This window comes from Monodelphis domestica, chromosome 7, assembly GCF_027887165.1.
Source record: "Monodelphis domestica isolate mMonDom1 chromosome 7, mMonDom1.pri, whole genome shotgun sequence".
NCBI lineage: Eukaryota > Metazoa > Chordata > Mammalia > Didelphimorphia > Didelphidae > Monodelphis > Monodelphis domestica.
The window spans coordinates 27,544,708-27,557,834 of NC_077233.1; the positions used below are offsets into that span (position 1 = coordinate 27,544,708).

General features: G+C 40.4%; 1 protein-coding gene across 32 annotated transcripts in view; it reads right to left on the bottom strand.

Moving 5' to 3' along the window:
* Window positions 1–7,836: 7,836 nt before the first annotated feature.
* MAGI1 (membrane associated guanylate kinase, WW and PDZ domain containing 1) overlaps window positions 7,837–13,127 on the bottom strand; it is a 757,001-nt gene continuing 751,710 nt past the window's right edge. For 25 of the 32 annotated variants that reach the window (XM_056804389.1, XM_056804390.1, XM_056804397.1 and 22 more), the window contains one exon: window positions 7,837–10,728. In XM_056804389.1, coding sequence (XP_056660367.1) covers window positions 10,672–10,728 — 57 coding nt within the window. In that variant the 3' untranslated portion in view covers window positions 7,837–10,671. The remainder of the gene's footprint in view (window positions 10,729–13,127) is intronic. The other 7 variants (XM_007500045.3, XM_007500046.3, XM_001363678.4 and 4 more) reach the window with 2 other exon arrangements.

Consider the following 13,127-nt stretch of genomic DNA (forward strand, 5'->3'; position numbering starts at 1 on the left):
ATGTGGCAAAAATGGAATGCAGAGCACCATTCCTTCCCCATTCCCCACCAGAGTTCATTACTAGAAAGGCAGAGGGATTCAGATGGAGCTGCTCCCTTTCCCCTCTCCACCATGCCTGATAACATTTTTCCACATCACCTACCCCATCTCCTAGTAGCCCAATGGTTGTTCTTTCCCATCCCATATGTAGGGTAAGGGGGGCAGGGAACATCTGGCACACAGTGGGGAGCAGGGCATGACACCCAGTCCCTGGGGGGCACAGTATACAGCCTCTAAAAGATTCACCATCATTCTCTTATGCTAATAAAAGCCCAGGTCCAAGTCCTGTCCCTTGGAAGAAATTACCCTTTATCTGCTTTACTCCAGGTGGCAGAACTAGGAACAATGAGAAGTTATCAAGGCTTTAGCTCACTATGAAATGAACTTTCTACCACAAGAGTAGGCCCCAAAGGGATTGGGATACCATAGGAAGTGTGGATTTCCATTTCTGCTATTCAGTTTTCCAAAGAGATGGCTCAGTAAGCTTCTTGGTGAGATAATCCTCTGGCCAGCCAACCTCTGTGTTTCATGAAGGTCTTGAAACAAATGATATCTGAGATCCCTTTTGGTTCCTAGTGTAACCAGGTCCCAAATCCCATTGGTAAGAGATTCTCTACTCATTGGTAGAGAAATTGCTCCGCAATTGCATGAGGCAAGGGGTGGAGATAATGGGAGGCACTGGATTCTAAGATTCCCCAGGTATGATAGGTTTTGAATTATAAAGAGGGCATTTTAACAATTTACACTAACACTATTGTAAATCCTCAATCATCTCTGTTAATAGAGGGAGTCTTCATTGAAGACTTACATTGCCTCTTTGTGGTATGAAGCAAGGGTCAGGTGGATCATACTAAACTGGGTAAGATAGACATAGGGGTTGGACCTGTGATTTCACTGGTACAGAGAATTCTCAGGTGAGAAAATGTGTTTAACCAATGTAGTTTGGCACCTTCTCTATAATTTGTAATCTCAGACATTTGCCTGGAGCAATGGGAGTAATATGGCCTCCCCAGGGTCACCACAACCAAAATGGCCAAGAGGTAAGACTTCCTGACTGAGGCTACTTCACTTATTCTGCCACACTGTCTGACTATGGTTATCTGTGGATTGAATTCATAGAGCATGTCATCACCGGGTTGGCTTCAAGAAGAATAAATTTTGGGGCAACTCTGGGAGACCATCAATTAAATAATAGAGGGGTTACAATCTTTGTCAGTGCAGCAACCACCCCCACTAAAGGAATTGTAGATATTTAAAGGACTGGAGAAAATGAATGGGATTAGCAAAATTGTGATAGAAAAAAATAATTTCTTTCTGTTTTAGAGTGCATGGGGTTCAGTTTAGCCTGGTGGTGCAACCTCCATACTTGTAGGTATGTGCTTGGCTTGTGTGCATGTATTTGGGAATATGTATGTGAGTGAAGCAAGATAGCTGTGTTTCTACCTACCCTTACCCTATAGGAAGTAGGAGAGGGGATGGTGTGGTACAGATGAAAAAAGCAAACAGCAGTGAGAAAGAATCTGGATGGTTGACTGAAGCTTTGAATGGAAGTTGAGCTGGACTTTGGAGCCCTGGGTTTATTTTGCTTTTTTTATTTTATTTTTTATTCAAGATAAAATCAATTCATTTTTTAAGTTTATTTAATTAATTAATTTAGAATATTTCCCCATAGTTATATGACTTATGTTCTTTCCCATCTCTTAGCCCACTCCCCTTCTGTAGCCAATGCGCAATTCCACTGGGATGTGTCTTTGATCAAGACCTATTTCCATATTATTTATGTTTGCACTCAGATGATCATTACAGTCTACCTCCCCAATCATATTCCCATCGACCCATGTAATCAAGCAGTTGTTTTTCTTCTGTATTTCTGCTCCCACAGTTCTTCCTCTGGATGTAGATGGTGTTCTTTCTCTGAAGTCCCTCAGGATTGTCCTGGATCATTGCATTGCTGCTAGTAGAGAAATCCATTATAATCAATTATGCCACAGTGTATCTGTCTGTGTACAATGTTCTCCTGGTTCTTGGAGTCTAGGTTTTTTAAACTAACTAGGTGTTTAATCTAAGCTCTGAGAATTCTCAGACCTCTTTGGACCAATTCAAATGGAGGAAAGTTGCTAATGATATGAATGCTATAATTTAAGGGTTTTTGATAACGGTTGTAAATTTTTTTGTAAAAAAAAGCCGCTCATAGAACTTTGAGAACTTAAGTTCTGGATTTGTTCTGGATTCTGCCTATACTGGATTTCTTAAATTAAGGTTTTTCTAATAATGACTTTAAAAAGCTTGCAATTTAAATGTTAGTCACTAATGTTTGTGATTGTACTAATGGTTGATTCCCCCATAGCTAAGAATATAGAATTTGCTATCTGGATATCAGAATCTCCAGCAGGAGTCCCAAAGGAAAGGTCCAGGATTTATAACTTTATATTTTAGTATGTCCTTTACAGCTTTTGGCATGGTGAATATGGAAAAGAATGCATATTAATAGCAGTTAATTTCTTTATGATACCAGTAATGATACATTTTTATTCTAGATATTAGCTCTTTTGGTCTGAATGCTATAATTTCAAACTTTTTTTTTCTTTTAACATTATTTTATTTGGTCATTTTCATATATTATTCATGGGAAACAGATCATTTTCTTTTCCTCCCCCCCTCCCGCCACCCCTTCCCTAGCCAACACGCGATTCCACATGTGTCCTTGCTCCGAAATTTCAAACTTTTTAAGCTATTCTGTGATTCTGTCTAGAGAACATAGAACTAGTCCAATGAACATGCATGTGTTCCAAAGTGTAAGAAAGCTAACTTGGGTCTGGTAAGCTGTAGATCTGATGGGTTATTGAAAATGGACAAGAACCATTTGGGAAAATGCTTTGTGATTTAAAGTAAAAGATCCTGAGCGTTTTAATTGAACAGCCCAAGTTTTTCTTCAAAACCAGCTTCTGTGCTTAGACCAAAAGAAAAATGTTTGAGGTGTAGCTAATGGAAATACAATATTTTCTTGGAGCCAAGAACCCCTGGAGCCCCTAACTTCATCTCAGTCATTTCCTAGGGAGTCAAAACCTAAAGCAAGCTACCCTATGGCCAGAACATGAAGAAGGAGTGCATCTAATACATCAAGGACTTCACCAAGTTTCCAAAGACTCCTAACAGGGCGAACAATGAAACTGTTCCAAGAATCCATCTATTACAAAGGAGACATCTACAAGAGAAAGGACACTGGGGCCTACATATGGATCTATAGGACTTGAAAGACCTGATAGAATTTGGGAAATGGGGTGGTTTTTACTGTTAAGATTTTGCTGAAGGCAGCATGTCTGTCTTCTGACAGAGCTGTCAGTGCATAGTAACAAATGAGGTGTGACCCAGATGCCAACTGTCCATGCTTAGGCCCCTTTTCTCCCTTCGACTAAAAAATACAAGTAAAAGAGGGTCAAACTCTTTTAAGATAATCAAATCTTAAGTACCTTATTAGTCTTAGAAGTTTCTTCCATTGTATCTAGGCCTTTCCTGCATTGTGCTCCTGGCTGGAGTCCTCTTTCCCTTGTCTCCTTGTAAGCCAATCCGTTGTCTTTCCTTTCCATTCTTCCTCAAAGGGTATTTAAGACCTCAAATATTTACTTCATTGGAAATTCCCATGCTGGACATTCCCACTTGTGGTGCATTTCCCCCCGGGACATTGTCCTCAGTCCCAGAGCTTGGCTCTGTGGGGTGTATGTTTATGACTATGTAGAGGATGTACAAACTCTATCTGCCTTGTCCTGATTAAAGACTTGTCCTTCATAACTACTTCAGTGGTTCTGTATTTTTCCATGTTGATGCCATGTTTAACCAATGTCAAGAAACTCCCTCTTTCTAAGCCAAATCCTTCCCTTTCAATATAGAGAGTGATTTGGCTCATTAGTGTCACACTTGTTGACATAAAGAAGACAAAATGGCTTATTTATGACTCCTTTGCTCCTTTAATTCTATGATCTATTTAGGATAAAGATGAAAATTTTCTCTTTAGACAGGTAAAATTCCTGAGTAAGGTTGCTGGAGGAACACTTGACCTACTTCAAATGATCATTCCTTGAGGGAAAGGGAAAAAGGCTTTGGGCATATCATCTGTAATACCTTGCCATCAAAGTTAATTAATAAATGTAAAGAAAAGAGGAGTAAAAACATTAAATTCCTCAAAGCTGTATAGACTACCCGTAGAGATATGCCACATCAGTACTATGACTGTGGTGGCATACTACCTTGGAGAGGTGGGCAGTGTGATATAATGAAAAAGTATGTGATGGGCTGAGAAACCAAACACAAAGGCTGACTGAGCTCCTCTGGCTTCTTGGTAAGTCACTTCACATCCTCTGATCTTCATTCTTTGAAGGGTTATCACAAGTAAGAGGGATTAGATTTTCCTTTGCTTGACCCCAATGGACCAAATCAAGAACAATAGATGAGGGTTTCAAAGAGGTCAATTTTGGCTCAGTATCAGGAATGTTTTCCTCATTATATAACACTATTCCAAAGTGCTGCCTGATGGGCAAGATCATGTTACCTTTTAGGGAGACATAATTTGACACATGTTATATCAAAATCAATGTAGAATTATTTAATGTGAGTCAGATTAGTGGCTATCTAGTCCTCTTGGGGTTGTCAGAAATAATCTTATTTGATAAAGGAATAAATTAAGGTCAAAGAGGTTAAATGAGTTACTGTAGGAGACACAAGATGGAGGACAGGATATGAACTAATATTAACTTCCCATTCCATCCTCGGTGCCTTTGAGACACTTGAATGAATAAAAAAAATGCCTTTCCTGTGAAGTCCAACTGTTGAAAACACCTCCAAATATCTGCAGGGAAGGGCCATGGTTTTTTTCTAAATATGCTCAAAGGAAATAAGGACAATGGTACCGTCACATGAAAAAACTTCTTGGAAGCATCCTAAAAGGACCTAGCTCATAGCTAGTGATGTTATCTGAGGGCTCACTGGCTTTTAGGATAGGAGAAAGCATGGCCTCAGTAACCTGATCGCAGTGTCTTTTGTTTTATGCTGATTTTAAAGGTCTCAATTGCCAATTGAACCATAAGGGATCATGGGAATGACTCCTTTAATAAAAGAGGGAAGGCTCCAGTGTCTGTAATTACTGCTCATGTGACAAAACAGAACAAGACAAAGTTCAGCAGAAGGGATGAACTGTAGGATATACGTTGGAATGTTCAGGAAGAAAAGCCAATAAAAAGTGATTTTTTTTAATGGCTTACAAAATTGAAGGCTTGAGCAACTAAATCATACACATGGAAGTGTATTGAAGCATTGACCAATTTTATCTCCTTGTCAAGTGAAACAATGGAGCATTCTAACTTTCTCCCATTTTATAGAGCTACAATGAATGAGGGTTTTTCAGAGACAGGTTTTGGCTTGATGTCAGGAACAATTTCCTAACCATTATATTCTTTTCCAAAGTGGAGCAAGCTGTTTCTCCAAGTAAGCTAAGTTGATACCCTGCCCTGGTCCCAAAGCTCCCAGCCAACGACCTCTTCATTTGGGATGACCAAATACTTCTGAGCATAACTCTGTTTGGGTAGTAGCATTTTCTAATTTGCAGGCCAATTTTATAAAGGCAGGAAGGACTCTCCTTCTCCTTTTTCAGTGGGGTGCCTGTTAATTTTTTTTTTATTGTTATGATTGGCTGAGATGGTAGTCCTACCAACTTTGCCATGGTCAGCCCACAGCTGGAGAACTGTGTTATGGTCCCGTAGTCTGGATTGATAAAAGGGAGATCACTTAGAGGAGGGCAGAAATGATGATGAAGGGCCACAAGAGATTCCGTTGAAGAAACTAGAGATGTTGATCTTAGGGATTAGATTTAATCTGTCTTATTAAATAGTTATGAAGTGAAGTTACAGGGGAAGAAAAGCCTGGGGTGGGAGAGGGTAGATTGTTGATATTTTCAAGAATCTGAAGGTGTCATGTGGAAGAGGGATTAGATTTTCCATACTTGATGCAAAACTAGATGGGAACAATGGATGGAAACACAGGATCATGGTCTTAGGGACCACAGAGATCATATAGTTGGCTCTCTTGTTTTACAAATGACAGATAGCATCTCATCCAATCCAAATTTTGGACAATGGAGGATAAAAAGAGGGACATTTATATTTGATGGAAGAAAAACCTTCCTTAAAAATTAAGGCTATATAAAAATGGTAGTGAATTCCACCCTCAGTGGAGGTATTTAAGCAGAGGCTAAATAACCCCATTAGAATTTTGTAAAGCAGATACAAATCTATACGCATATGTGTGTGGATATATATATGTATAAATATGTCTATATACGGAAATTATATATGGAAAGATACATGTTGGATTAGATCAGGTATCAAATGCAAGTGCAGCTCAAGCTAGATGAAAATGTAATTGGGAAATGTTTAACAAAATACATAAAATACAATGTTTCTAAGTCAACATGCAGTTCTGTGGGGATCCTTATTCACATTTGGTGGCCCCCATGTCTGTTTGGGTCTGACATCACTGAACTGGATAGCCACTGATCATAGAATTGTAGCAACACCCAGACAGAACTGAAAGGGACATCAGAAGCCATCTGGCCCAAACTCCCATTTTACAGAGGAAACTGAGGCCCAAGGTGGTTAAAGTGAACTGCCACGGTCATACAAATAGTACTTGGGCAGTAAGTATTAAGGGCCTACTAAATGCTAGAAAGTGTACCAAGCAATGAGATGGAATATGAATCCATTGACTAAAAATACTTAATTTTTTTTAATAGAAAAGAAATAGGGAACTAAAGAAGTGGTGAGAGGAAGGTGGGGAGCTTGCTAGGTTCTCTGAAGAAATTCTACAGTGCCATTCATTCCTTCTACTCTTGGCTGATAAGCTTTGATGGAAACAGTATGACAGTCATTTAACCTTGCTGGGTTACACTAATATTTTAGTTTTAAAAAAAAAGTGTTGTCCTGACCAGTTCCCATCTGAAGACTTGACCCAAATATATTCAGAAAGCTGAGGCGACAAATTAGAGACAACAACAGTACAAATCCAGAAGCCGTAATTGTTATGGAATGCATACATTTTCCGTGTATTTTTTACAGTAAAAATGCATTAAAAAAATCTTTCACAAAAGACTTAAACTTAAAAAATACAAGTAGGGTGTCTGATTTTCACCCTATTGTTCTTCCAAGAATTGTGTAGTGGGGGGTGGGGAGGGCATAACTGTAAATGATTCGATTTTGAACATACAAAATTTACTCCTTAGTTGCCTCCCATCAGGACTTTGACTTGTGTGCTAGCTAGAGTAGTGAACCAGGAAGAAGGACGCCATATTAAATACAGGAGTCTGGAGAAAACTGTATCCTTTGACTTAATGCAGAGTCCTCATACAGTACGGTGTTTCCAAAGAACAAACTCAACTTGGGGAATGAAGACTGAGTTGTCATCTTCCAAGTCTTAAGAGACTCTGAACAGCCCCCAAGGGTTACACACAGATTTAAAGTTGTAGATGTCACCCCTGATGATTAGTTATTCTAAGACAGGTTCACTTTGGGATCTACTCAAAGCTCCATCTTGATGAGGGAAAAATAAATATGGAATTGACCTGGGGGACAGCAGGCATTTCACATCATGTATTTGGCTAGAAATCAGGAATCAACTCCTGGTGGTGGGACCTTTGGTGGAAACCAATTTCTTGCCTAAAGGGGAAAAAACCCCACACAAAGTGGACACGAACAGCGTTATTCAGGGTCATTTCTTCTAACATTTGACTACTGCAGATGAATGGATGGATGCTTTGTATGGAAAAAATTTATTTCATAATAAAAATAGCATTCACAGGCTTTCTCCTTCGATGTCATAACAACATACATTATGTCTGTTTCGAGGAAAGTAGCTGGCTTTGAGTAAATCTCCATCTACTTTGACTCCTACCCAGTCCATGTATAAACCCGAAATTCAAATAAAGCTATGAACAATGTTGTATTTATATATGCATAGTGTTTTATAAAAAGATTGGCCCACGTACTGCTTTTCATCAACACCAAAAGAGCATTATGCCTACAGCACACAGCAAGAAGGGATGAGTGGAGAACAGAGGATGCGGACAAGGGCTGAATATTCCACAGGCAGGCCACCATGATGGGATACATGAAAGCTTGAGAATTATTTATAGAGGCTCCCCTTTTAAAACAGCTTTACATACCTGATTCAGTGTACATTAAAATATATCCCCATGAATCAATTTGCTTCATTTTCAGAAATATAAACACTTAATCACATTCCTCACAGCTACATTTTGTCATAAATTCTCTTTTATACAAGAAAAAAGGCAACAGTTTTGTTTTGTGTTTCAACAGGCTCTATTAATTACAATTTAAACTCTGTACACACAATGATTGGCCATCTTGTTTTTTTTTTGTAGTTGGGTTTTTTTTTAATATTTTTTGATTGTTTTTTACAGTACCACGGGAAAAACAGTGATAGACTCGCAATGCTTGGTGTCTGTATGGAAGATGTGAAACAGTAGACCATGGACACACCAACACGCCACAAGCAGCAGTTTACTCGAGTGGTCCAAAGGGAACGGCAAACATTTTGGCTCAGCTAGGCAGTAATCCATTCCAGCCGTAAAACACGGCCATAGCAGACGTCACTACACTACTTGCATCTTGAAAAATTACAACTCAAAAGAAAGGAAAAGAGAAAGAAAGAAAAAAAAGCCACCCCAAACCCTTGTATTTTGTTCTGCTGTCCAGAGCTATTCAAGCGACAAAGTCACCAGGGTGGAAACTTCCCAACCAGATTGGGTGGACTTTCCCAATGGCTTCTTTGGTCATCCTGGGGATATTTCACTGTTATTCACGAGGTGTATCCTGCTAGCCTCAGGAAGAATCAAACAGTAAAGAAAACAAATGCAGAAATTTGTCCTTCTCTCCTTCCCTACTTCCTTAATGAAAAATTCTGGCAAAGAATGTCTACTGGTTTATCCTAGGCAGAATGAAAAACACTCACTGTATACTGGAGATTTCCAATGCCTCCATTATACTGTGTGTGCATCCCCATTTTCTAGTTGCTATCCTACTTCTAAGATGATGCAACCCACGCTTGGCATTTGGTCCCATCGCTTCTAGTTGTCTGAGCTAAACTGCAGTGGCTCTGCCTTAATTCGGCCTCTATAGGTGTTGTGGATTCTTAATGAGCTTGGTGGTCTACACTTGTGTCACAGGTGTGGCAGCCCTGGCTCCTGCCTCGGTATCTCCTAACAGACAGGAAAGATATAAACCGTTGGCCGAACCGGCGCTAAATCAGAAATCAAGTCAATCTCTTTGTGCTCCTTAGTCTTCATATAAATATCCTTCATCATCATAGTAGTCTCTCCAAACAGTTAATTCATTTTGAGGATAGCTTGCTTTCTATTTCTTCAGGAAGAGTCCTCAGCTCCTACTGGCATAATGCTTCCCCCCCGCCCCCCCTTCCCCATTTCTTTTCAAAACTCTTGGATTCAGCATAGCAGTAAATCACTAAATAACAGTCTGGATCCAATTAATTAAATGTAATCAATAAACTTCCTTCCCTAGAGGAATTACTGACTGCCCCATTTGACTATGAGAGTTAAAGGCTGCCCAGTCAAGGATGACTCTCCACAACTCTACACTGCATGTAGAAACAAAATTTATATCCTTTAGGGCCAGCATTTGGCAAATAATTTTCAAAAAAGTATACATTTAAAAATACTTTCTTTAATATGATACATCAGGCACAACACTTTTTCATATATTTTTCTTATATGTTTCATCTGCATAAAATGTTTGTTGCTATTCCTTAATATCATCAGGTATTGGATGCTTTGTTATGTAAGAAACTAAATAATTTGTTACCCTCTTAAAATCTTTAACCCTGTAAAGGCTGGAACGTGATGCAAAAAGGCTCAGATACTGAGGTCAGTGCTGCATTCTTTATAAGGTCTCCTTCTCTGCTCAGGGGGATGTCTGGAACTTCTGTTCATCTCTGGCTTCTGAATGGGGCCTTCCCTTTCTTTACGGCTGATTTTGTCATCTCTGTTTCTCCTCTCTGGCGACCGTGCCCGCCTCCTCTCGGGGGACCGCTCTCTCCTTCGATCGGAGGACTTGGCCCTCCTCTCAGGCGAGAACTCTCTTCTTCGGTCTGGAGATTTCCTTTGATCCAAGAGTCTTTCCAGGGATCTCCTCCGTCTGCTGGGTGAACCCTCTTTTCGGTGGCCTGGTGACCGTTCTCTTCTCTTCCCAGGAGAAACCTCTCGCCGCCTCTCATGCCGTTCTCTCCGTTCCAAAGTATTGTCAGCACTCCGCGTTCCCTCTCTCCTCTTCTCTGGTGATTTCTTTTTTGGTCCGTTTATCACCAGCCTCTCCGGGTGCGTTTCTCTCCGTCCCTCTGGTGTCCGGTCCTTTGGCCTCCCTGCACCGGCCCCGTCAGGTCTTTTAGAAATTCCATTCCAAGTGTGGTGCTCATTGAGTTGTCTGCTATACTCTCTGCTGCCTTTTGGGTCTTTAACATATGCCCGCTTTTCCCCATGTTGTGATGATTTGTGAAAATCTGGTGGATAACTGGACTCCAATGATGGGTGTTGTCGCCGATCGGATGGCCCACTTTTCATTTCCGGTACATTTTGTGGACTTGTGGTGGGGCCGTTCCTGTCGCTGCTGGGGTCTGGAAGAGACGAAAGTAACAGTTTGGTACGAGAGTCCTTCAGCTCCAGACACCATTCACTACATTTCAGACTCCATTAATGACAAATACAAACAACTGTTAAGACAGTCAGTAATGGAAGCCAACTCAAGCTTTGTTAATTTAAATGTAACTAGGAATAAGGGGAGTTATCGATTGGTACTCGGGATGCTCTGAAGCTAGCCTGTTATTATTCCCCATTGTTCCTACCATCTACAAACTCACCTAGGCATACGTCATCTAGATAATTACAATATCAGTCACTATGTAAGTCTCTGAAGGGTATCTGGTCCTGGCCAGAGCATTAATGGCACAAAACAAAAAAAAATGTCCCTTTCTTTAAACAATTGTTGTTTTGAAAAGAGGTGGTTTTTTTTGGTTATTTTTTTTTTTAGTTGGGGAAAGATGAGAGAGGGCTGAGAGGTTTAAGGCTGGGGGTGGAAAGACATGAAAGAATAATTGTTTCTGGTTAATTCTGAGTCCAAAAATGCTTTCAGCTTCTCTTGTGCTAAGTACAACTAAGGCTCGGTCTATGGGACCTAATGTTCTGTCTATTCTTATTGGGGGTAAATGAATGAACATTTCTAATCCTCTGTTTTCACGTCTGTAAAATGGGAATAATCTTGTCCATAAAGCAGTCTCATAGAGCTGTTGTGCATGAAAGCCATGAGAGTTTATGGAAAGTGTTTAAGGGCTATTGAATAATTATTTAGCCTTCTTCTTTCTACTGTTACGGGTCTGATCAGGAGGATTCTTAAATGAGTTGTCCAAAAATAGCATGCAGACAGGTTAAGTGACATCCTACAAATCTTTGTAGGTAGCTACACATAACTCCGTATAACATAGTGAAATTTGGTTGCACCTAAATATAAATCACACACACAGGCATACATACAAACACACACACGCATGCACAAACCACCATTTGAGACAGATGCTCATGAATGACCTTTTCTACCACAGTACATCATTATGACAGTTGCAGAGAAAAAGTGGAATGCAGATGTTCTCAGTAACTCTCTCTCCTAAGCTGTCAATGACTGAATTATCTACATTCAAGGGCTATCACTGTCACCCTCAACCTCCACTAAAGTTTCAAGGCTGGGGGAGAAGTCCATGGTTACCATCTTGCTGATGATTCCAAATTACAGGGGAGCCTGGGGCCATTTCCTCACCTTTTCTCAAACCCTAGTCAAGGTTCCTGGTTCAGGATAAAAAAAAAAAAGGTTCACCCATTCACTATCCATGGAGGCTGTAACTATGGGGCAGATGAAAAATGGCTCTTTCAGAGTTGGAAGGGAGAGCAATTTTTATCCTAAGCCAAGAACTTTGGGTTTCCCATCACAACCTTGTCCTTGGGCGCAATCGTTTTTAAATTCGTTTCCTGCCTCCTTGTTTAGAAGAGGAGACTAAGAGGATCTAAGGACGACTTCCTTTAAGTACCTGAAGGGCTTCTCCCTAACAAGAGGGATTGAATTTGGGTTCACAGGCTTAGAACTCGGAGACTTTAGAGGCCATCTAATCCACCTTCCCTCATGTCCCCCCTTTCCATTTTAGAGATGAGAAAGCTGGGGACCGGGGAGGGTTAGGGACTTGCCTAAAGGTTATGCAGGGATCAGTGATCTGGATAAATCTATGTAAATGATCTTAGAGTAGGATTCTAGGATAAACATTGGAAGGGGTCTTAAAGGTCTCCCATTGGGACAATTCTCCTTGGCTTCACGGGGGAAGAACTAAGAGCAATTGGGAAAATCAGAAGAGAGCCCAGTTTTCCAAGTAACTGTAACAAAATGATAAGAGATGTCCAAAAGGGGAAGGGGCTGCCTCGAGAATTTAAATGGGTTCCCTTCCACTTTGGGCATTTAGGTGATCCCAGGAAGGTCACTCATCAGGGAGGATGGGGATGATAATAATAATAATAATAATAGCTATACAGCATATGAATAGAGCATTCATATTTGCTTGAACATTTGCAAAGTGACGTATAAATGTGATCTTATTTGATCCTTGCCACTACTCTGGGAGGTAGGTGTGAATATTATCCCTGTTTTACAGATGAAGAAACTGAGGCTGAGGTTAAGTGACTTGTCCAGGGTCATGCAACTAATGAAGTGTCTAAGGTGGGATTTGAGCTCAGGTCTAGCTGTTTCGCTACTGCACCATCTAGTTTCTTTTGGGTGGGAAGGGATATGGTTGGACTAGATGGCCTCCACCGTCCTTCTGTGACCCTGGCTGGCCACCTACTTACTTTGTGAGACAATCAAAGCTTGAACACGCTCTATCATGTACTTACAATTGAAAGAAGGCTCAGAATGAATTGCCATACATATCAGTTTAGAGCAAAGCGGAAGCAATGAGGAAATTAGGCCACAGCACAGAAA